General features: G+C 38.3%; 1 protein-coding gene across 2 annotated transcripts; it reads right to left on the bottom strand.

Moving 5' to 3' along the window:
• Positions 1–745: 745 nt before the first annotated feature.
• clstn3 (calsyntenin 3) lies at positions 746–21300 on the bottom strand. 2 transcript variants are annotated; one of them, XM_016230597.1, is made up of 19 exons: positions 21004–21300; positions 20095–20161; positions 16880–17002; positions 15113–15323; positions 14800–15008; positions 11363–11512; positions 11001–11186; positions 10372–10659; positions 9360–9472; positions 9040–9199; positions 8106–8165; positions 7786–7934; positions 7448–7596; positions 5082–5308; positions 4529–4690; positions 3553–3698; positions 3307–3442; positions 2897–3081; positions 746–2312 (listed from the first exon to the last, which is right to left on the bottom strand). In XM_016230597.1, the coding sequence occupies exons 2-19, from the start codon at positions 20159–20161 to the stop codon at positions 2163–2165; spliced, it is 2871 nt and encodes a 956-aa protein (XP_016086083.1). In that variant the 5' UTR covers positions 21004–21300; the 3' UTR covers positions 746–2162. The 2 variants fall into 2 exon arrangements, with proteins under 2 accessions (XP_016086083.1, XP_016086084.1); XM_016230598.1 differs by having other exon boundaries at positions 21066–21300.
• Positions 21301–21354: the final 54 nt, after the last annotated feature.

Genomic DNA, 21354 nt, shown 5'->3' with positions numbered 1-21354 from the left:
TTAGGATTTTGTAGAATGAGCAGTCATTTTAAATCCTGTTGTGCAGTATCTGTTTAGCTCTGTAATTAAAAAAAAATGATTGTGCATGTGTAATTTAGGGGCGTATTGCTATAAACGTGTACCGAAAAAGAAATGCTCTGTTCAAGCTCAAGGACCTAAACTTTATTAATCTATAGCATACAGTGGCAATAAATATGATGCCCAACAGGATGGAAATAAACAGGTTAGTTGCGATTTTAGCAGTATTGTTGAGAATTCTGATATGTGAGAGACCCTTAACCCTTAACATTTGTAATAATTATAATAAAATATTGATTGATTGATTGTACAAAAATATTTTCTAATAATTTCTAGTTTTTTTTGTTGTTGTTGCAAAAATGGCAACATCGGCTAATACTACAGTAGTTGGTTTATTTATACAGAATTCACTCATATGTTTAATTAATTGTGATGTTATGAATGAATATGATTTAAATCTTTCAAAATTGCAGGTTGAATAATTCATCCAATATATTAAGACAGGAGGTCATGTCCTGCCTAACAGGAAGGATTCATAGGCAATTCATTATTTATATTTTAAAACATTTCATATTCCATGCACAGCTCTCTAAATAATCACATTATGATCATCTGTGTGTAATCTGTTAATACGTAATGTTTGTTTTAAAATATTTTTAATTTAAAATATTTTAAATCTGCAACTGTCATCTTTTCAAGACTATAACAAAAACCACTGACCATCTGCTGACGTTATCCGTGTGTTTTTATTATGAATTTTTTGAACAGATTAATTCTTCAGACGGTTATCAATAACAATCAATCCATATAATCCATGTCATTGTGTCTATAAGTATAGTTAATTGTCCCAATGGTAACCATTGTAATAATATATCTTATTAATGCAAATGTATCCATTCATAATATCACACTGCAAAAACAACAGGCCTTTATTTACTGACAGGTTTCCACTGTACACTAACACAGACAGAGAAATAGTCACAGGAAAAAGAGAGGAGGAGTGCGAGCTGGAAGGAGGAAGGGGTGGCACAGTTGTACATTCAGAAACCAAAAAAAGCAGTGGCAGTATCTGAAGAGTGTACGGATAAAGAAAAGACGGGGAAGAAAAGAGAGAGAGAGGATGATGGCAGAGGTGAAAAGTGTTCTAGGCATAACATTAATGTGCCTTTCTGTTCCACTGTGAATCAGATATTAACAAGTTTTTAAATTACACAATTGAACACACAAATAAATAGACATTCATCAAGCCAATCATTACCGCTCTTATTACTAATACTATTATTGTCATTATCACTGGATATTACCAATAGAGATATTAGAAAAAAATACCTAGCCTATCTGAAAGTGCAAAGACCAAAAATGAACAAAAATAATGGAACCGACAACAAGAAATGAGAATAATAGTAGTAGTCATTTGTATTTACATACATTTAAGTACAATCAAAACTGCCCAGGTTGAGCTAACATTCTGATACAGCAGAGGGCATTGCACTGTACTGTGTTTTTCGCGAGGTTGTGAGAAGAGGTGCACAGATTTGTGTGTGTGTGTGTGTGTGTGTGTGTGTGTGTGTGCATTGTGATGCTTAAAAGAAAGCACTTGCATACCTAGCTGGAGTCTATCACTATTACGAAACACCTTTACTGACTAGTCCTCTATATCTGTACATGTGAATTTGTTCAAGGAATGTATCAAGAGACAGATTGTGCAGAGGAAATACCGCTTCTCAAGTGGTTTTGTACTTGGTGTACTGGGCACTAGACGTCATATTAATTACAATAGGCTGTAATCTGAAACATTCGGAGTCAATTAGCTGATATGAGTTGACAATTAGTGTTTTCATTATGTTCGATAAAGTGTTGTGAGCACATCAATTGGAACGGTTGTAGGATGAATGAATATAATTGTGCCATTAATAAATATTGGGGTCTGGGTTGAGAGTGGCAAAGAGGGAATGCGTTGTGCATTATGGGAGCGTACATTCCAGAGGGAAGCATTGCATTTCCAGAGGCTGAGATCCTATAATTGTGTCACTGGTGTGTTGGACACTTTGCAATTTCTTTGATGGTGCATCTGTGTGTGTTTGTATATTCCTGTGTTTTAAATGAGTGGGTGGTGTTTTAGTATGTGGGTGTGGTTAATTGGCTCAGTAGCGTCTGGGGGCGGAGTCTCTTCCCTCTTTCTTGATGATGATTCTTTGGTCATCACTGGTATCGTCGGGCGAATCCACTACCTCTTCCTCGTCGTCACACTCTCCTTCCATATCTGTTGCAATTCCCATGCGGTTCTCATATGTCTAAGAGAAAGAATATAAAGAGAGATGCGTAAGATACCACACACATCAGTAATAATACTGATACACTACCATTCAAAAGTTTGGGGTCAGTAGGATTTTTGAAAAAAAATAATTAATTAATACCTTAATTCAGCACGGATGCATTCAATTGATCAAAAGTGACAGTAAAGACATTTATAATGCTATTAAACATTTGTATTTCAAATAAATACTGTTCTTTTGAATTTTCTATTGATTAAAGATTCCTGGAAAAAATGTATCATAAAAAAATATGAAGCAGCACAACTTTTCTCAACACTAATAATAATAAGAAATTAGCACCAAATCAGCATATGACTTTTGAAGACTGGAGTAATTGCTGCTGAAAATTTAGCATTGCCAACACAGGAATATATTACATTTTAAAATATATTCTAATCGAAAACAGTTATTTAAAATTTTCATAATATTTCCCATTATTACAGTTTTTTTCTGTATTTTTGAATAAATAAATGCAGCCTTGGTACTTTTCAAAAGCATGAAAAAAAATTTACTGACCCCAAACTTTTGAAGAGTCGTACATGTATCTACTTTTGCATTCATACCTCCATTGGGTTCACGATGATGGTGAGCGCCGAATCATCCCATTGGTTACTGCCTTCTTTGCCTCCGCCTCTTGCTCCTTCACCACGGCGGTGGATGGAACGGATGCGAAAGACACCAAGAATCACCATGACAACCAAGAAACCCACGCACACCATGATGATGACAGTTGCGGCTCCTGGAACAACTGTACACATGAGGAGAGAGAGAGAGACATTGTTTATTCTTTATATTTGATCATTTTTTTAAAGGTTCATATCATGAGAATGTTATTATACTATTAAAATATACTTTGTTCAGAACTCAAAACTTTCTCTGCAGTAAAAAAAGACCATTTACTAAACATTATAAATAGGAGAAAAATTTGATATACCAATAAATACCAATAAAAATGTCAGACTCAGACATGTACCTGAGTTGCGGTGTGGGTTGGGGAGTGTGTGTCCACTCAGTTCCCCAGTGTGATGGGATGGGTGGAGGAACTGCTGCTGGGACGCCAGCAGGTGAGACGGATGGTACAGACTGTCCAGAGAGTGCAGGAAGTTCACCTGAGCAAGTGTAGGAGAAAGCCAGACAGAGAAAGAGAGATTGTGTGTGTGTGTTAATTAAGTGATGTGTGTGTCCACATCAGTGTCATGTGCTCAGTGGTGTTCATTACCTCCAGCGTGAGCTCGTTGCTGGTGTACCGGCCGTTCATTTCTGAGCACGACAGACGGAACCTTCTTTCAAAACGAGCAGAGCCCTTTGCTAAGCGATAGCGAATGGAGCGCAACACATCCTCGTACACAGAGATAGACTCCGCTCCTGAAAGAGAAGAATTAAAGGCTTGCAGTTTTTCTATTTCCTGCTAAATAAATGAGAACGTGTTCATTACGTGTTTATGCTAAAATAATTTATCTTTTTACTTATTGCATTCATTGTTGTTCAAAAGTGTGGGGTCAGTAAGATAATTTTATTTTAGAAAATAATACTTTATTCAGCAAGGATGCATTAAATTGATCAAAAGTGACTGTACAGCATTATATTAGATAGCAATGAAAGTAAAATATAATTTTTTATATTTTATAATATTATTGAAAATAATAAAAATGTTTCTTGAGCATCAAATCAGCATATTAGAATGATTTCTGAAGGATCATGTGATAATGAAGACTGGAGTAATGACTACTGAAAATTCAGCTTTGCCATCGTAGGAATAAATTACAATTTTGAAATAGTTATTTTCACTATATTTTCTATTGTATTTTTGATCAAATACATGAGCATAAGGCTTTTTTTTCCCAAGGTAACTTTTTTTAAAATCTTACTGACCATGTACATGATTTGCATTTATAGCCCCAAGTAGTAAAACTTAAACATGGACAAATGTTTTACATTATTTAATAAAATATGAAATCAAGTGACATTTATTTTGAAGTAGTACAACAAGTGGTAATGTTTACATTTCTAAAACACTGTATATTTTGTTCTAAATTAAGACAAAAATTATTATATTTGGACACTTTCTGGTAACAGTGACACTTATCCATCGTTAAGAGTACAGATAAGTGTCCAAATATTTTACACAGTGCTTTCCCACTGTTTTTATTACCAGTGAAAGCAATTTAAGCCATAACGTTAATATAAAAAATTACCAGTGATGGCAATGTAGGCTGTTGTGTTAATGATGTCCAGTCCCCTCTCTTTTAATGCCTCCATGTCAATCAGAAGCTCCTCCCTTTCTGGGTTTAGCTCCTCCCCCAAGGGCTGCACTTCACACCCATCCAGAGTATGAGCCACAGCATCTGACATCAGTGCTGATAAAGAGACAGAAAAAGACTGAATAATTCTCTACCCTTTGGCCATAACACTGAAGTGAGAGAGTAGCAAAGGTCTGTCCGCTGCATTGCACAAGCCTAAATTCACCGATAACAGAGTGAGTACAAGTTATCCTGTGGGCGAGTAAGTAACTCTGTTGCTTGTTTTGCTCTCACTTTCTATCGAAAGACAATACTTGCATACTAACTTGCAAATAATCTGATAAAGCCTTGACCTTGACTTCTTTATTAGAAAGCCTCTCTGCTGCATCGCCTCAGATAATATGGATAAATGAATAGAATCCATTTTGATAAAAAAGCCCTTATAGGGGTAATCCATCAAGCGGTGGGTTAACAGATTACTGTTTTAGGTGAGATTTCCAAAGCTTACCCCCTCCTTCCATGCCTTGAGCAGCTGTGTTCACAGCATGAGACAAGGAGCAGACGATACGGAGCTCAGGAAACAAGGGAACCCCTTGAAGGCCCTCAAACTCAGCGGCTGGCCGAGCCAGGTGGGGTCCCACCCCAGAGAGAGAAATCTGAGGGGCGTCAGGCTGGAGCACAACCAGGTAACCCTCCAGCTGTCTGAGAGAGAGACAGTTCTCTTCACTGAAACACCTGCAGAAGGACAAAGAGAATTATGATGATTTAAAGAGAATGCTTAGATACTTGAGAAAAAAGTATCTTAAAGGGGTCATATGATGCGATTTAAATTTTTCCTTTCTCTTTGGAGTGTTACAAGCTCTTGGTGCATAAAGTCTCAAATCCAAAGAGATATTCTTTATAAAAGTTCAGAGTCAGCCACGCCTACCTAAAACGGCTCGTTCTAACACGCCCCCACATATCTACCTCACTATGTGGGAAGATCACATGTCCTTCCGGATGCTCCTTCGTCGAAATCGCCGGCCGTGCTGTTCTCAAGCCCCCCCGCCTCTGCTCACTCTAACCCTCCGGCCGTTCCTCACGCTAGCCCCCGGCCTCTGCTCACTGTAGGCCGCCGTGTGTGAGACGCTGTTTCGTTGTGAAAGCGAAACTACTTTGTTTGGCCTTCCAAAAATGGACACGACTAGAAATCAGTGGTTAAGTTGTATTTACAACACTGTTCCAGAACACTTCAACCCAAATATTCAGATGTGTGCAGCACATTTTATGGAGGACTGTTTCCTGATCCTGGGAGAGTAGACTACAATGCCGGCTGTTCTGACTCAAAGACTGTAGGTACGTTTTTTATATTTAAAGAGTTTTTATATTTTATATATTTAAAGCGAGTTTTTTGGTCAGTGTAGAGTAGGGCTTGTTGTTTGTCATTTCTTCGATCACAAATGCAGACATGGTTTTATGTTTACGTGGCGCGATGAAAAGCAACGCGTAAAAAGACAGTATAAGTCATTATAATTCATAATTATGTCCCCAATGGATGCAACGAATGCCTTGTTTATAATGGGTTTTCATGTTTTTGAATCATCGCTCCGGCCTGACAGGGCATCATCACAATATGGTGAGGGGCGTAACATTTCCGTCTCACGCTTGAGGTATTTGGCCAATCACAACGCACTGGATAGCTGGCCAATCAGCATACACCTCGCTTTTTCAGACCGATGAGCTTTGTAAAAATCGACGCGTTTCAGAAAGGCGGGGCATAGAGGAGAAACAATAATGTACAGTATGTGGAAAAATAATGTGGGTTTTTTTTACCTTAAACCGCTTAAACACATTTCATTAAATCAAATACACAAAATACTGTTCTTTTTAGCAACATCATATTACCCCTTTAACATGTTTATGTCATTTTGCTGCAATGGTTTATGATTATAATGTGTCACATTTACACATTTAATAATGCTTTAGGTCAAATGGTTTTAATGGTTTTAAAATAAGCCTCTTGTGCTTATTAAGGTTGCATTTATTTGATTAAAAATACATTAAAAGCAGCAGTATTGTGAAATATTATTACAATTTACAATTATTACAGTTTTACAATTATTTTCTATTTAATACATTTTAAAATGTACTTTATTCCTGTGATGCAAAGCTGAATTTTCAGCAGCCATTACTCCAGTCTTCAGTGTCACATGATCTTTCAGAAATCATTCTAATATGCTGATTTGCTGCTCAAAAAAAAGTTTTTAATATTATCAATATTGAAAACAGTGATGCTTAATATATTTGTGAAAACAGTAATACATTTTTTCAGGAGCCTTTGATGAACAGAACGTTCAAAAGAAAAGCATTTATGTGAAATAGAAATCATTATTTAAAAAATAACTGTCACCTTTGATTAATTTAATGCAACTTTGCTGAATAAAACTATTCATATATTTTAAAAACGAACCCCAAACGTTTGAATTACATGATTAATTGTGATTAATCTGATGAATTAATCAGAATATTATATTCACGTTACTGTCTGCAACTTTGCATAAATGTGTGCTCATATGTTTATGTGAATATATGCCAATAAATCTGTGAGCAGCTGGTTAAATTAATCTCCATCTGGTAGTTGATACTACAGCTGGTCACCACAACCCACTGGCCTGATATCTGGTGACAGTAAAGTAAAGCCCTAAAATCTACATACTTGCCAAAAAACAGAGTTGTTTTCTACAAAAATGTATATTGTGAAATGTACACAGCTTCTTTACTCTGCACTTATCAGTCGATTTTTTCATCTCCTTCTTTTCAGCATGCTTTAGATATGCTGGGTACGTTGAAATGCTGAAGAAAGATCATTATTTCGGTGTGTGGATGGTTGTCTACCTGAGAGAGGTGGTCAGTTTGAGCGGACGGACACCAGGTGTGGCAAATCGTAGAGAGTTCCTGTATGTCACCTGCTGAACAGCACGGTTGAAACTTTCAATGTCGTCTCCTTCTAACACCAGCACAGACTGGCTAGGGTTCACATGCACCTGAGGAAGGGACATTACAGGAACATTCCCGGTTAAATGTGACTTAAACACTATTGACAGAATAGAGTTGGACAAAATACAAAGCAAAACCGTTATAGTAGTGCCCATACATTTTTTAGGAAGAACTATGGGCTATATTACAGGTAAAGATGTGAAATAAACCAACTTTAATTAGTAGTGTTAATGTACCTTCATGCCTGAGCCTAAAGTCTCAAGGTCTCCGAAATCAAGCCCTTCTCGACAAGCATACAGACACTCCACCACACTGTGAGGCTCCACATTTCCTGGACGCACAGTCACTCCTGACAAAAGCCCTTTGTAACCACTGACAAACTTCCCTATGAGCCAAAATGAGAAGATATTATAGATATGAATCAATACAGACTCTTTTAAGGACATTAAACTCATACCGGCACTTAACTGAGTATCTCTATTGTCCTCAGATAGCTTATGAATAACACATCCACACACAAACATAGACAGATTCATTGTCCTGGTGTGCACCTTACCTGTCTCTTTACTCTCTGGCATGGTGTTGTTCACAATGTCTCTCGGTTTCTCTTCTGGCTCTACAGGAAGAAAAAACGTGAGAAGTGAAAGGAAATTGATAAATGCTTTAACGCATCTTTGCTAAGTTGCATTAAAGTTTAATGCATCAATTCAATGCATCTTTGCTAAATTAAAGTATTAAAATCTTACTGACTCAAAACTTTTAAAGGGTATAGTGTATGTTCTGTTATTTTGTATTGGTGTATTTTGTATTCAATACTGTATTTTGTATATCACTTCTGAAGCTATATGATAGCTTTGTGTGAGGGACAGACTGGAATTTGTCAAAATTAGTCAATATTTCCATTTGTTTCTCAGAATGCCAGCTAGATACAAGCTTTTGGTGGAGGTGAAGATTATCAGTGTGTATAGTTATTTCAATTTTTATCGTTTCAGAAAACTTCTATAATTCTACTTTTACAGTACAGAGCTTTAATTGTGTTTTTGTCTTTTATTGAGTCCCTGGTCAATATGAAATATGGTTACATGGCAAAAGCTGTGTAACATTAACAAGTTAAAAAATAACAGCATATAGTTTGAAATGATATGAGGGTGTGTAAATAATGGCAGAATTGTCGTTATTGAACTATTACTTAGAGCCTCTTCCCAGTGTCAAAACATCATTCTAGGAGGTGATTAACATAGACTAGGTGACCCAGTTAGAAGAGCAGCAGGAGACGGAAAGCTTGGGCAGCTTTCTACCACACACACACTCTAAACGAGTGCCACAGTGTGTAAGAACGATTCTTTTTAGTTGAATAATACATGAGTCTATTAATAGCTGAAACACATATAGTCTCAGAAAAGAACATGACTACAGATTTCTGCTCCACCTACTGCTGAGATCTTCACACCAGCCTCTAAGATTTATCACATGACTAATCGTAAAATTACCCCAGCATGCTCCAATGACCAGCCGCTGGTGTGGTACTGGGTTGGGGATGGCTCCGTTGTCATGGATGAGTGCGGGGTCAAAGGTCACACCATCCACGTAGAGTGTGACAGAGGGGAACTGCACACTTAGGGACAGGTGATGCCACTCACTGTCACACACCTGTCAGAGTCAGAAGTTCAGCTAAGCTCTACAACAACGTGTACACATGCAAATGTATTATATTTATAGCATTCAAAACAACACGTCTCACATAGTTCCTGTGACAGACTGTGTGTGACAGGATTAAAGTAACTAAGATTTGCTGTCATGGTTAGTTTACCTGTTCCAGTTTCCAAAGGAATTTGACAGGTCTTGCGGCAGACACATCCGGCCAATAGAAGAGAGAGAGACGACAGCCATGTACCGATAAGGAGTAGTGAGAGTACGAGTCATCTGGAAATGAGACCACAAAACTGTTTAGTAGAGCAGCTCAAATTTGAGTTCTTAAACACTGACTACTGACCAGGGATGTCTGGCACTTCGCTACTAAATTTCATGGTCAAAAATGCTAACCTTGGCAAGGTGTATTTTGTCAAAATATCAGATTTGTGCAATAGAATACATTGTTTGTATTATTTATACATAAATAATTACTTTGCTTATTTACTTGAAGATTATATTCCATTGTTTCAATTTCATTTATTCATATTTTTATTAATACGTACACTGCTGTTCAGAAGTTTGGGTTAGTAAGATGTATTAAGAAATTTAAAATAAATTAATACTTTTACTCAGTAAAGATGCATTAAATTGAACAAAAGCGTAAGTAAAGACATTTATAATGTTACAAAAGATTTATATTTCAAATACATGCATTTATTTTTTACTTTGTATTCATCAAAGAAATGTATCACAGTTCCACAAAAATATTAAGCAGCTTAATATTAAGCAATATTATTTTCAATTGGAAATGTATCTTGAGCAGCAAATCAGCATATTAGATTGATTTCTGAAAGATCATGTGACACTGAAGACTGGAGTAATAGCTGCTGAAAATTAAGCTTTGCCATCACAGAAATAACATTTTAAAATACATTTTAATATAAAACAGCTATTTCAAATTGTAGTAATATTTCACAATATTACAGTTTTTACTGTATTTTGATCATAAAAATGATTCATATAAACTTTGGGGAGCATAAGAGGCTCAGAAAAATTTTACCAACACCTACCTTTTGAATGTGAGTAACTTTTTTAAATAGAAGAGTGTGGTCAACAACTTTTTTTGTATTAAATTTTCCTGGCATTGGTACTGAAATTTCAGTATGGCGATAACGCCAGCACAGACTGACCATTCTTTACAGTGCTGCAGATAATAGTCTCCTCCTCTTTACGGTTTCCCCTCGCCTGATTGGCCGGTGGCTGAGTGCTGGCCCCTCCTCTTCGCATCCACAGCTGCAGGGTGAAGTGGTCACCGGATACTGCTGAAGCAACTGAATCAGGTACTACAGCAACATGGGTGGAGCCATTGAAGGAGAAGACCAGGGATGAATCAGAAGATGGGAGAGTCGGCAGCGCGGCGGTCCAATTGGTTGCAGGAGATGGAGGTGGAAGGAGGTCGACTTCACCCCTCACAGCACCTGAAAACATTAAAAGCCTACACATTATTGATTTAAAAACAGGGCTGGTGTCAGCAAGATCAGCAAGAACTATAGAATTATTAAGTACACCCTAATTTGAAGGGATTTTCATCCTGCAGCTAATCTAAAGAGAAAGGAATGATTTGGGACATTTTCCCATCTGCTCTAAATGAGATAAACAGTTGGGCAACAGAGTCCGTAATAGATAAACTCCAAGTCCTCAATTTTCTGTTCTCTAATCATCTCTAATCCTAATGAGCGAGGATCTGCACATCAAATTCAAACCGTAGACAATTTATCGAAGAAATTAAAAATTCAGGAAATAACTTAATCAAACGTACCACAGAGTCTGCGCACAGATCGATCTGAGTAGCTGTCCCTGTCACAGCCCTTCCCAATATGACCCGTTTGAAGCTCAACAGTAGCCTGGATGTTCCAAACCGTCTCCTCACACGTTTCCAAGTGCAGGTTTGGGAAGAGAGGGATACTGCCAGAACCAGGAGTGTACTCAATGCGCTTTGTCCATCCTGTAATTAACACACACACACACACATAATGTCAGTTTTCAATTTTGTTGAATTCAGTAAAATTTTTATAAAATGCTAATTTTTTTTTCATAAGAATAAATAAGTACAATTTAATTAATTCAATAAATAATAATAATAAATACAATTCAATAAATAAAATATAAATAAATATTTACCAATCCAGCCTGGCTTGCAGGAAGGTTTTACTGTGACTATGACCTGAGCATCGGCCTGAGCTCGATTCTTCCCACAGTCAAACGCTGTCACCCAGAAACTGTGGACATGCTGGCGTTTAGAGTCCAGTGGCTCAGTGTTCTTTATGTTCCCTGAATTTGCAAGAGATAGAGAAGTTTACAAACTCACAGGCCGCTTTATTAGTTCATGTTCAACTTGTGTAGTTGAACAGTTGAGTTAATTAATGCAAAAATCTAATCAACCAATCACATGGCAGCAACTCAATGCATTTAGGCATGTAGACGTGGTCAAGACAATCTGCTTAAGTTCAAACCAAGCATCGGAATCGGGAAGAAAGGTGATTTAAGTGACATTAAACATGGAATGTTTTTTGGTGACAGAAGGGTTTGTCTGATTATTTCAGAAACTGCTGATCTACTGGAATTTTCACAAACAACTGTCTCTAGTGTTTACAGAGAATGGTCCGAAAAAGAGAAAATACCCAGTGAGTGGCAGCTCTGTGGGCAAAAATGGGTCTCATTGATGCCAGAGGTCAGAGGAGAATGACCTGAGTGACTGGTTTGAGCTGAGAGAAAGGCAACAGTAACTCAAATAACCACTCCTACATGAAGTATGCAAAAGAGCATCTCTGAACACACAACTTTGAAGCAGCAAAAGACCACACCGGGTACCACTCCTGTCTTTTAAGAACAGGAAACTGAGGCTACAATTCACATGGGCTCACCAAAATTGGACAATAGAGGATTGGAAAAAGGTTGCCGTGTCTGATGAATCAATTTCTACTGCGACATTGCGATGGTAGAGTTCAGAATTTGGTGTAAACCACATGAAAGCACGGATCCATCCTTTCTTGTATCAATGGTTCAGGTTGGTGGTGGTGTAATGGTGTGGGGGATATTTCCTCGCCACAATTTAGACTCTTTAGTACCAGTTGAGCATCATTTAAAGGCCACAGACTACCTCCGTATACCATCTCCCTCCCTTTATGACCACAGTGTACCATCTTGTAATGGCTTTTCAAGCAGGTTAACACACCATCAAATCTCAAATCATCTCAACTGTTTTTTGGAACATGCCAATGACTTCACTATACTCAAATGGCCTCCACAGTCACAGGATGTGATGAAATGGGAGATTTGCATCTTGGATGTGCAGTGGATCTGTGTGATGCTATCATGTCAATACAGACCAAAATCTCTGAAGATGTTTTTAGCACCTTGCTGAATCTATGCCATAAAATATTAAGTCGGTCCTGAAGACAAAAGGGGGCCTAAACCGGCACTAGCAAAGAGGCCGGTGGGTGTATATCGAGCTAAATAAATACAGAGAACACTAAAAGATTTGAAAGTCAGAAGCTTTGGTTAAACAGACTCAGATTGGAAATAATAAAGCAGATTTAATACTGCCAGGGACACTGAGATTATGACAAAGAAACCAGAAGCATCAAAAGCAGCTCTAAATGAGAAATGTGAGCAAAAACAAAAAATGCAATGAAAGATGACAGGACCGGGTGAAGGCCAACTGTGGACTGGAGGAGAGAGAGAGAGAGAGAGTAAAAGAACGATATTGAAGAGGCACAATAAATAAAAGGATATTCACACAGCGGTGTCTGGTTCAGCCTGACCCAAATTACGAAAGCAAGCCACACACACTACAGCAGGAAAATCTGCAAAGTCATGGCTAAAAAGAGGACCTCTCTCCCTTGTGCGCCTTGCTCATTGTATCTTTCTCCCTTGTTTCGGTTTCTTTCCAATGGCCAGTTCCTTCTTCGTCAGCATTTGTCATGTTACAAAATGTCGGCTATTGATCGCTTCCCCCTCAGTCCGTCAATGGGTGCTCTGATCTGCATTGAATGATCAGGAAGGGTGACTATCCCTCCATCTCACTGCAGCAACTGGGCTGTTCAGAGAACTGCCCTAAAAACCAACTTAACATCAACATGCCACCTCATTTTTTAATTATTTGAAACATTGATTAAAGCAATGATAATCTTCCCAAGAATTATTATAATAGTATATATTACAATAATAATATTATGGGTATGAATGTAACAGTAGTTTTGGGCCATTTTAAAAACCTAAAAGTAAATTATATTAATTCACTGTGTCTTAAATAAAGCACATCTCAAAGTAATAATATCATCACTGTAATAATATTATACTTTTAATATTGCTGAAAAGTTTTCTCCTTTATATGGGGACTTACATTTGGGATAGCTCACCCAAAAATTAAAATTCTGTCATCATTTAGTCATTCTGAAGGACACAAAAGAAGATAATTTGAAGAATGTTGTTTACCAAACAGACCACTGACTTCCACTGTATGGACAAAAAAAAAATCTTCTTTTATGTTCCACAGAATAAAGAAAGTCATACAGGTTTGGAACAACATGGGGGTACATTATACAGATTTTTCAAACCTTTAAATCCTTTTCAGTAAAATATGTTGCTGAATAAAAAACATCCTTGAGCTACATATGAAATGTTCATTATGCACTTTAAAGAGTACATTTTTTTATTCAGTCGAACAGTTTTTCATTTCATAACAAGAGTGAAATTGTATCCAACTTTAGAGTCTTTATTAAATGTTTTATGGAAGCTGCTGGCAGCAGGGTAAGCATTTAAATAATAATAATAATAATTATTAAAAAAAATATATATATATACAGTATATATATATATAGTACAGGGATATCCTGGACGAAAACCTTCTCCAGAGTGCTCAGGACCTCAGACTGGGCCGAAGGTTTACGTTCCAACAAGACAATGACCCTAAGCACACAGCTAAAATAATGAAGGAGTGGCTTCACAACAACTCTGTGACTGTTCTTGACTGGCCCAGCCAGAGCCCTGACTTAAACCCAATTGAGCATCTCTGGAGAGACCTAAAAATGGCTGTCCACCAACGTTTACCATCCAACCTGACAGAACTGGAGAGGATCTGCAAGGAGGAATGGCAGAGGATCCCCTGAAAAACTTGTTGCATCTTTCCCAAAAAGACTCATGGCTGTATTAGATCAAAAGGGTGCTTCTACTAAATACTGAGCAAAGGGTCTGAATACTTAGGACCATGTGATATTTCAGTTTTTCTTTTTTAATAAATCTGCAAAAATGTCAACAATTCTGTGTTTTTCTGTCAATATGGGGTGCTGTGTGTACATTAATGAGGAAAAAAAATTAACTTAAATGATTTTAGCAAATGGCTGCAATATAACAAAGAGTGAAAAATTTAAGGGGGTCTGAATACTTTCCGTACCCACTGTATATATATAAAGTCACAAAAAATGTGATTTTAATATGTTTTACATATATATTCAAATCACTATTTTTGTGACACGTCATCATCTGTCCCCGGTCACCCCTACATGAGATAAAAAGTGTAACTGTATTTTATCAATGCTGGCAGTTGTAGATCTCACCATCGTTGTCAATGGTGAAAGGGACGTTGGGTGTGATGATGTCATAGAAGCAGATCTGGCTGTACTGAGGTGAGCAGTCGGCATCAACGGCTTCCACTCGCACAATACGATCAAACAGACGACCCTCGGGCACCGATGCCTCGTACCGACGCTCCACAAAGACAGGAGAGAACTCGTTCACATCATTTACACGAACGTGCACGGTGGCCCTGGGAAAAGTGAGTTAAGAGTGTAGGAATGCAACTGGTCTGGCATAAATTTGCAGAAACCAGATTTTTAGGAAAATTCCATCTGAACAGAAGAAATCTCTTACTTGTGAGACTTCTTACTGTTGGTGCCGTCAGGACCTTCACCGCAGTCATACGCCTGGATGGTGAAGCTGTGCTCCTTCTGGCTTTCACAGTCCAGAGGCTCCTTGGATCGAACCAGACCTTCTCCAGTGGAGCGATCCAACACCACTGCCTCAAACTGTGCCGAACCAGAACCACCTGGTCCGTTATGAACCTTAAACCCACAGATCTCCCCTGAAAAGAGAAAAATGCATCTGCACTGACTACATTTAAATAAAACATATTTTGTGTGTGACTCACAACCTTTGTACAAATCCTTGTTTAAAGTGCCATTTACTACACAACTTAAAAAAAAACATTGATGTGTGAAATGATGTGAAAAGGGCTGCTGAGTGCTCTTCTGGAAGTAAACACTTGTCTGTGTTCAGGAAGTGCTGTCACACATGACACGGCACTGTGAATGTTAGCTCAGCCTGCCTAGGGGGGAGGTCTGTCAGCCTTAATCCCTGTGTAATTCGTCTAATTTGTGTAAACATAACATGTCATTACTTACCGCAGTACTAAACTAGCTGCTAGAAGCTCCAAAGTTGCCCCCTCCCTGTCAAAATAACTCTTACACCAAACCCTTGACTAGACCCTGTCAATTAGAAGTACACTAGAATATTAAGTGTCCTTTCCACACTTGAGGCATAAGAGGTTATATTTACTGACGAAAGGTGCGGTTACATTTATCACTGTTCAGCGAATGTTCACCAGCCATTTCAATCTATGCAATCAAAAAATTCACATGAGGGCGAAAGATTTTAGCTGCGTTAACCAACAGAAAGCTGCTTTGTTTGAAAGTGATTTCTGCGTGAGCTGTGCTTCATACACTATTGGCCTGAACTCAACACAGCATGACTGTAATGCATAAAATTGAAAATTGGAAATACCTTACTAATATTACATGCACAATTAGTGTTTCCTTTTCAAAGTTGAGGTGTAGAGGTTATATTTACAGACTTAAGGTGTGGTTGTTTGGTGAATTTTCACTGGCAAAATTCAAGCATTTCAATAAGAATCCATGCAAACGGAAATTTGAGGTAAGGGCGAATGATGGTTTAAAGACCTTTTTTGCCCATTACATTTTGTTAATGTAAAATGAATAGAATCTTAAAGGGTTAGTTCTCCCAAAAATAAAAATTGGCCCATGTTTTACTAACCCTCAAGGCATCCTAGGTGTATATGACCTTCTTCTTTCGGACAAATCCAGTTAGAGTTATATTAAAAATTATCCTTGCTCTTCCAAGCTTTAGAATGGGAGTAGGCAGGTGTTTTTTTACACCTAGGATGCTTTGAGGGTGAATAAAACAGGCTAATTTTCATTTTTGGGTCAACTAACGCTTGAAATGGATTAATAACCATAGCGTGACTATAAAGATGTGGTCACATTACCAAACTTTTGGAGAAATTTAGCAGAAAAATAAGATCATTTGTCTATATACCTTAGCCAGGGTAGCACCATATTTAGGATTTAATTTTTTACGAGTCTGTGAGGGATAGGAGTGCAATGCGTTCAATGTATTGTACTGTTATTTAACAAACCAAGCAGCTTTCTGTTGTTCAGAGCAGCAAATTACTATCTATCAATCAACTATCCAAATGTGATGTGAAATCTGAGTAGGGAAATCTTTCGCCCTCACGCAAAATTCCTTATTGTGTGGATTCTTATTGAAATGACTAATACTGAAATGGTAAATGTGTCTGCACCTTAACACATAAAGGTGTTAAGACATTATCAGCATCTTTACCTGCATAGTGCAGCGGTGCATCTTTATCCAGGGCGAACAGAGGTGGGTTGAGGAGGACAGTGTTGTCGTTTTCCATGACGATCCCTTGGTACTCCGTTTCGATCCATGGCTTGTGTTTATTGGCTGAGAAAGAACAATCACAAAAGCAAGGGACAGGCGTGAGAGCCACAGGAACAAGCTGTGATTCGGAACAAACAGCTTTTTTTTTTTTTTGACAAGACTATTTATAACACGGCGTTATGAAGGTGAGTGAGCAGAGGTTCAAAGACGAACACAAGCAGTCCAAGCCAAAGGAATTTGCAACAAATAAAAAAAGTTGTGCTAAAATACGTTAGTGGCAGATGGTGCAGTGGTTCAACCAGCTGTACATATGCATACCACTTGCACATTAAGTTACAAACATACCCATATGGGGATCGACTGAAACTGTGTGATGGTCACACAACACAACACACACACAGACAGCACACCACGCCTCGCTGCTTTGCAGAGTAATTAGGTGTAGAGATGTTTGGCCTGATCGCACAACGTGAGGTATATTGCGCCTATCACTTAAAAACAGACAGATAGCTTCTCTTAGAATGCTTGGAGAAAGACGGAACCATGCAAACCTACATTAAACACCCTGAAAATTAGAAATCTTCAACAATAAAGCTGGCCAACTGGCCAGGGGTCGTTCTGGTTTGTGCTGCATTGCCACAATAATTTTTACATTCATTAGCTTGTACATTCCATTTTTATGCCTTGCAACTTAAACATTGGTTTGCTGTGATGTGTTTTCGCATTGTTGCTACAAATTTTGTTGATTTGTCACTGAGATCACGTTATCTAGCTGGCTAACTTATGCCTGTTTTTTAGCTTTTAGCCTGATTTTGCCACAATTTGCTTGACGTAGGGTGTCGTGGGGATTCGTAAACGACAATGGACGTCGGGATGCAAGATTCCATCGTTTCAGCTCGTGTAGTGTGTCATAGTGGATGACAACCGATTCCGTGTCTGCGATGCTTCACAACATCACGACAGAAAGACTAGCATGTTAAATTTTTTTCCCGTTGTCCACGACGAGTTCTGTCACATTGGTGATGTTGACCAATAGCAGCACAGAAGCTTTTTCATACACAGGTTTCAAACATGGCAAAACGAAAGAGAGATGATGGTGCTGCTAGGTGGAATTATGAGATGGAGGAAAGGTTCGTGGAGCTGTGGCAGCAGTACTCCTGCCTGTATGATGTGTCATCGAGGGACTACCACGACAGAACAAAGAAAGAAAAATGCTGGTGAACTATAGCGGAAGCGTTTCAGCAATGTTTGCACTCTTGTTTTCAGAAGTCAGTCGCTAGTTCCGCCTTCTCGATGACATCACGTCGGGAAGCAACGTGTAGTCTGACATGTTTCTTGTCCACGCCACGACAAGATTTTAGGAGTCAAAATCGTGTAATCTGACAATGACTATCGTGACCGACAAAAATATTGTGTAGTCTGAACCCGGCATTACAGGAGGCTTTGTCAAATTCGTGAAAAATTACTGATAGTCTTAAAAACATAAGTATGTTGGAAACTGCAAACCAATCTTACTGTGATTTGTATGCCATTGTTTTGCTCACTAAGTTACATTAAAACTGTTTAATTTCAAGAACATTTTCCATTTTTTGTAATATATACTGTTCAAATGTTTGGGGTCAGTAAAATAAAAAAAAACAACTAATTAAGACGTATTCAGCACAGACACATTAAGCTGATTCAAAGTGAAAGTAAAGACGTTTACATTAAAAAAAACGATTTTATTTTTTATAAATTCTACTGTTTTAAACTTTATATTGAGTAACATCAAATTTAATTTAAATAAAAAAATATTTTTCGACAACAAAATTAAGCTTGTAATGATTTCTGAAGGAATATGTTACACTGAAGACTACAGTTTGCCATCACAGGAATAAATGACATTTTAAAATGCTTACTGTTTTTACTGTATATTTGGAAAAAATGCAGCTTTGGTGAGCATAACAGACTTCTTTCATAAACATTCAAAAAATCTTTCTGACCCCATACATTTGAATATTGTGTATTTATATATTAAATATCAGTATGAATGTAAAAAACATCAATTTATTTAAACAACTTATATGAAAAATGTATAAATATTTCTAGCAAAATACATATAGCTAACAAATAACAATCAATCCTTCTTTTGCCCTGGTGCCAGTTAAAACGTTGGCAAGGTGCGTAAAAATCATAACTTCTAATCCTTATTACTGAGCCGTTTCATAAAAAGATTTAAACCTCTTGTCATATGATAGCCTACTATACTACTAGACAGTGTGCTGACCACGAACTAAAATGCACCAATCTTTTTCATGTGTGGCTACATGCCGTCCACCTCGCTCTCATATTTCAAGTCAATCTGTCTTTTTTTGCCATTTATCCACCTATCCCTCTCTCTCCCTCCCACCCACCCACTCACGCCCGCGTTCCTCCCTCTCATCCCTCACTCAGCCATATAACATTAATCTGAGCATCAGAGCACTGGATTACTCCTCGGATTACGGACCAAGCGACTACGCTGTGCATCTCACTCCATTTATCACACGTGCCACTTTTCCACACTGACCGGAGCATTTTGAACGACTCCGTCAACAGCTGTGACAGAGGATAGATAGAAAGATCAACGCATGTCTGTGATCCCACAGAGAAAAGTTAGCCTTAAATTCAGAAATATAGCATCTCCGGTTTCCCACGTGTGTAAAAATAGCAGAGACGAGAATAGATAAGCTTTCACCCTTTTTCTTCAAGGACAAGAGTCGACCTCTCACTCCCCCTCTCTTTTTCACAGAGATCCTACAGTATATATAATATATATCAGCATCCTTTCTGCCATTCTCCAAATTTTGCTGTCCCACCATCATCTATTCGCTCTCTTGTCATTCCATCACTTTCTTCATCATGTTGTCTCTTCCCATGCCACCTTGAGATGCGGCCTACCTTTTGTGATCTCTACTAAATCTACTGTTGTCATTCATAAAGGAGGAATACATTTATTAACTGACACGATTTCATACTCAACATCCGTAACATACAGCAAAACGGATTGAGTTTCTGGTTTAAATGAAATGTATGTGCATGCCAGAACTGCGAACAGATATGTTAATACACTCATTCGCACTTAATCATCGACACAATGCTCAGTATCAACATTCAGAAGGATGGAGGAGACTGACCTTTGTTGCCATGGGCAACCGAAGTCAAGCAAAAGAGGAGAAAGGAGAGAAAACTCATTCTGGCCATCTGAGGGAGGAAGGAGGGGAAGGACAGAGGGAAATAACATGCATTAACCTGCTATGAAGCAGTTTAAGATAGAGGACAGAGGAGAAACAGAAAAGCGCAAGACAGAGACAGAGAGACAGACATATTTCCTTGCCTGCATTTCCTTAAACGTAAACATTAAGACATTAAATACTCCGCTCTAGGTAAATGTGAATATGATATGCAATACCCTTGACATCATTTTCGTAGCCTAGTATGGCCGAGGAGGTCTGGCTCCCATCTGAGATACAGTATGTCGACTATTATATAGCCTGCTGTATTTACTAGTGACAATCAATGCTCAATAAAACCTTGGTATTAAGCGAATTGAGTGCGCGTGAAATTGAGAAGTGTGCGCATCCTCGCTCACACGCGCATGCAGGTGTATCCTCGCGAATGTAGCACATCCCTGCAGGAGGCAGGTTTGTTAACAGAATATCAAATGTGTTTCATCAAGACGCTTGTCCTCGAATAACATCTGATCTGAAAAGATTGATATAGGCTATGTCATTTACTTACATTAGTATTTGTATAAATATAAAGCTTAATATCTTCCAACTTGGATGACGGACAGATATGTGATATAACCTACTGGTGTTTACAACGCGATATTAAAACGACCGGTGTTATAGCTCACTCAAACATCTCACACATATATGCGACAAACACGAATCGATTTTTAAGCCTGTAAATTAATTCAAGCGACCCAAAATTCGCCATATCGTGTAATTTTTCAAAGCAGAGAGCAGTTTAGATGATATAGCACCTGTGTCACGCGCAAGAATTGAATTATAAATATAATTTTGGGATCAAATGTACGTTACCGTGAGGTGTGAGATGGTACCCCGCTCAGTCTCCTCTAAGCATCCGTCACACACTCACACACCTATGACAGCCTGATGCCCGCCGACACACCGAACGCAACGGCTGGGACCTCCGGTGCCTCCCGAAACGACTCGAACTGCGGAAAGGAGCCAAACTGGAATTTGAAGATTAGATACGAAGAAACCAATGCCCCCGTTTTCGGTGGATGCCGTGAGAAAAAAGAGACGGTGTGATATCTCCTCCCTCTCGCAGTTTCTTAACCCGCCCACACTGCGTCTCTCTCGCTCTCAGGACTCACCCCCGGTGAAACGCGAATTTACTAATCCTACTGCGACTAGGGTTTGCTTATT

This window comes from Sinocyclocheilus grahami, unplaced genomic scaffold (assembly GCF_001515645.1).
Source record: "Sinocyclocheilus grahami isolate Dianchi unplaced genomic scaffold, SAMN03320097.WGS_v1.1 scaffold373.1, whole genome shotgun sequence".
Taxonomy (NCBI): domain Eukaryota; kingdom Metazoa; phylum Chordata; class Actinopteri; order Cypriniformes; family Cyprinidae; genus Sinocyclocheilus; species Sinocyclocheilus grahami.
The sequence above is the reverse complement of the archived record's forward strand: the minus strand, read 5'-3'. Positions and strand labels throughout refer to the sequence as shown.